The sequence below is a fragment of the Bison bison genome, unplaced genomic scaffold, assembly GCF_000754665.1.
Source record: "Bison bison bison isolate TAMUID 2011002044 unplaced genomic scaffold, Bison_UMD1.0 scf7180017864080, whole genome shotgun sequence".
NCBI lineage: Eukaryota > Metazoa > Chordata > Mammalia > Artiodactyla > Bovidae > Bison > Bison bison.
In genome coordinates, this window is record NW_011494652.1 from 925,241 (window position 1) to 928,113 (window position 2,873).

General features: G+C 62.7%; 2 protein-coding genes across 2 annotated transcripts in view; one reads left to right on the forward strand and one right to left on the reverse strand.

The window, feature by feature from the left end:
- SLC22A18 (solute carrier family 22, member 18) overlaps positions 1-376 on the forward strand; it is a 20,124-nt gene extending 19,748 nt beyond the window's left edge. The window contains exon 11 of the mRNA XM_010837639.1: positions 147-376. Within this exon, the coding sequence (XP_010835941.1) occupies positions 147-334 (188 nt within the window). The 3' untranslated portion in view covers positions 335-376. The remainder of the gene's footprint in view (positions 1-146) is intronic.
- A 2,183-nt stretch (positions 377-2,559) lies between these two features.
- PHLDA2 (pleckstrin homology-like domain, family A, member 2) overlaps positions 2,560-2,873 on the reverse strand; it is an 872-nt gene continuing 558 nt past the window's right edge. The window contains exons 3-4 of the mRNA XM_010837807.1: positions 2,773-2,851; positions 2,560-2,682 (exon numbers count right to left, since the gene is read on the reverse strand). Of these exons, the coding sequence (XP_010836109.1) occupies positions 2,560-2,682; positions 2,773-2,851 (202 nt within the window). The remainder of the gene's footprint in view (positions 2,683-2,772; positions 2,852-2,873) is intronic.

The window sequence follows — 2,873 nt, forward strand, 5'->3', positions numbered from 1 at the left end:
CAGGCAGGCCAGGTGGAGCGAGCCGGGGTGCGGAGCTGGGGACGGGGGGACAGGGAGACCTGGGCCGTGTCCAGGACTCGGGCCGCTGGGGCAGTGATGCTCAGGGACTGGCCAGGCCAGGCTTGACCCACCCTCCCCCGCCTCAGGAACCATGCTGGGCCTCTGCGCCTCTGTGCAGCCACTGACGCGGACCCTGGGGCCCACCCTGGGCGGCCTCCTGTACCGCGGCTTCGGCGTCCCTGTCTTCGGCCACGTGCAGTTCGCCGTCAACTTCATCGTCTTCCTGGTCCTCTGGAGGCAGCCTGTGCCCCGGAAGATGGGCAAAGCCCAATGACCTTGGCCCCAGGCAGACTGGCAATAAACTCCCTCGGGACCTCTCGCAGCCTGGTTTCTGCAGGCTCCTGCCTGCTGGACAGGGGGTCTAGGGAGGGGGTGGGGTGCCGCTTTGGAGGCTGGAGGGCTTCCTGGAGGAGAGGGCCTGCAGCTGGGCCCCAGGGGTCCAGGGAGAGAAGAATCACCCAAGAGCATCCCAGCGTGAGGTGGGTCCTGGCCCTGGAGTCCACCACCCAGGCCAGCAAGGAGTCCTTCCTGCTGCCGTCCAGATGACTCTGCCCGCGTCCCTAGAGATGGAGCTCTCTGCTCACCCGCAGCCCCAGTGCCGACCCCTCGCCAAGCACACTCTGCCTGCACACCCTCCATAGCCCTTGAAATTGCTTCCACTGGTGAATGGAAAGAGGACAGGGTCGTTTTAAAAGGTCAGGCGTTTGAGACTTGGGGAGAGTTCGAAGAAGAGAACCCTCATTTCATGTTGGGGAACCCAACAGGTAGAGAGCCAGGCCTCCAGGCTTGAGAACCGGGGAGCTGTTCCTCCGCCGCCCCCCACCTCCAGCCCAAGTCCCATGGCAAAGGGCAGCAGACACAGAGGCCTGCCGCGCCAAGAACCAGCGTGGAGAGGACAACCTTGTCGGGTGTCTGCAGACGCCCTTGAGACCAGGAAGGCCACCCTTCCCCCATAGGCTACTTTTAACAAAAGCTATTAAACTTGGAATATTCCATGGCCCTTCCTGGAGGAGCCTCCGAGAGCGAGATCCACATTTGTGCACGCTCTCACTCTCACACACACACACATACATACACGCACGCGCACACACACACACACACAAGCACACATACACTCTCCCAGCCCCAGAGCTCAGGTCAGACCCCGCCCCCCGTGAGCCCCACCAGGAACTGGCGAGGCACCGGGGCCTCGCTCGCTGACTTGCGTCATCCACCAGAGGCTCTGGCGGGAGAGGTCTCCAGGGTGGCGCAGGATGGAGGTGGCCCTAGGTCAGTGGGGGCCCTGGAGCTGGCCTCTCCTCTCTGGAGGAGCCCCCTCCCATTTGCCCTGGGGCCTCACAGTGTTGTTGTGGAGGAAAACATTCATCGCAGGAATGGTTTCTTCTCTGGACCCAGCACCCAGCCTCCCAGCAAGACTACACCCCCGCCAAGCCTGACCCCAGCAACCCAGGGAGTCAGGAGGCCTGTGATGGTGGCCCCCACCCCAGTCCAGGGTAAGACCGACATTAAGGCCCAACTGGGGCCCTTCACTGCCCCCACCTCGGCATCTCCCAGCCCCACACCTGGCTCCCTCCAGCCCCAAAGGCGACGTGAAGGTGCCCTAGCCAGGCCAGGATCGGAGTCCCATCTCGTTCTTCCATCCTTGGCTTCTTCATCACCAACAGAACTTCTAGGTGGAGGGACACATGTCCCCTCCCCATCCCAAGGCTTGGGGGGCAACCCTGGACACCCCACTTCCAGAGTTGGAAGGGCGGAAGCTGCCCACTGGTCAGAGATCTCAGACCTCCCTCCTGATGACACATCCGGGGCCCCTTGGAGGCCTCAGCCTCCTGCCCAGGGCGCAGACCACTCTCCCATTTGCCCAGAAGCACTGGCCGCCTCGCTGGCCCAACGTGTCAGGTACGGGCCAGCAGGGCCTGACAGCTGGTCCAGCCCGGGGTAGGGTTAAGAGGAGAGCAGCAGGTGGGCAGTCAGAGGCCTGAGGGCTTCCTTTCAGGGATGGGCACATGAGCAAGACGGGGCTGGAGGGGGCAGGTGAGGTCAGGCATGCAAGAGCCGCTCGGATGGGGAGGCACGAGGGCCACACAGGGCCAGTTGGTCGGCAAGCAGGGTCCCAGCCTCCCCATTCACACCCGGAGTGAGCCAGGGCCCCCAGGGAGCACTCCCCCACCTTGGGAGAGGGTGACCAGGGTCTGGGAGATGACGGTGAGCACTCAAAGCGCGTTTCCTTGCCCTTCCGACACCTGGGGTGGTTGCTCCCCCCAACACCACCCACTGAAGGGACCACCGACTCCCCTCCCACAGAAAGCTCAGAGCATCACACACTGGCTGATAGAAAAGAGAATGAACCGAGTGCTTTATTGGAATGGTGGTGGAGTACAAACGTTAAGACAGATAGTTTGGATCAACAGGCACCATCGAAATAAATACATAGGTAGCTAATTATGTAGCTTGCCCGCACAGCGGACTCTGGAGGCTCAGTGAATCAGCACGGAAAGGTCATTGTGTGTGAAGTAGAGTAGCACCGGGCTGTATCCTTGCCCTGGTCAGCAATTGGGTGCTGTCGGGGCTCCTGTCTCCCCGGACAACTTCTGGGCTCCCGATGGTGCAGCTGGCATGATTCTGTGGAGAGAGAAGGATTCAGGGAGCTGTGCCCGAGCCCGGGGGCTGAGCCAGCCAGGGTCCAGCCTGTTGGTCTCCCGAGGCCCCTACACCGAAGGTGAAAGCGACATCTCCTGCCGCGCGCCGGAGGCGCGCCGCGATGGCGCGGCACCCAGTCCCCTCTCTACACCTAGACGGGGCAGGACCTCCAC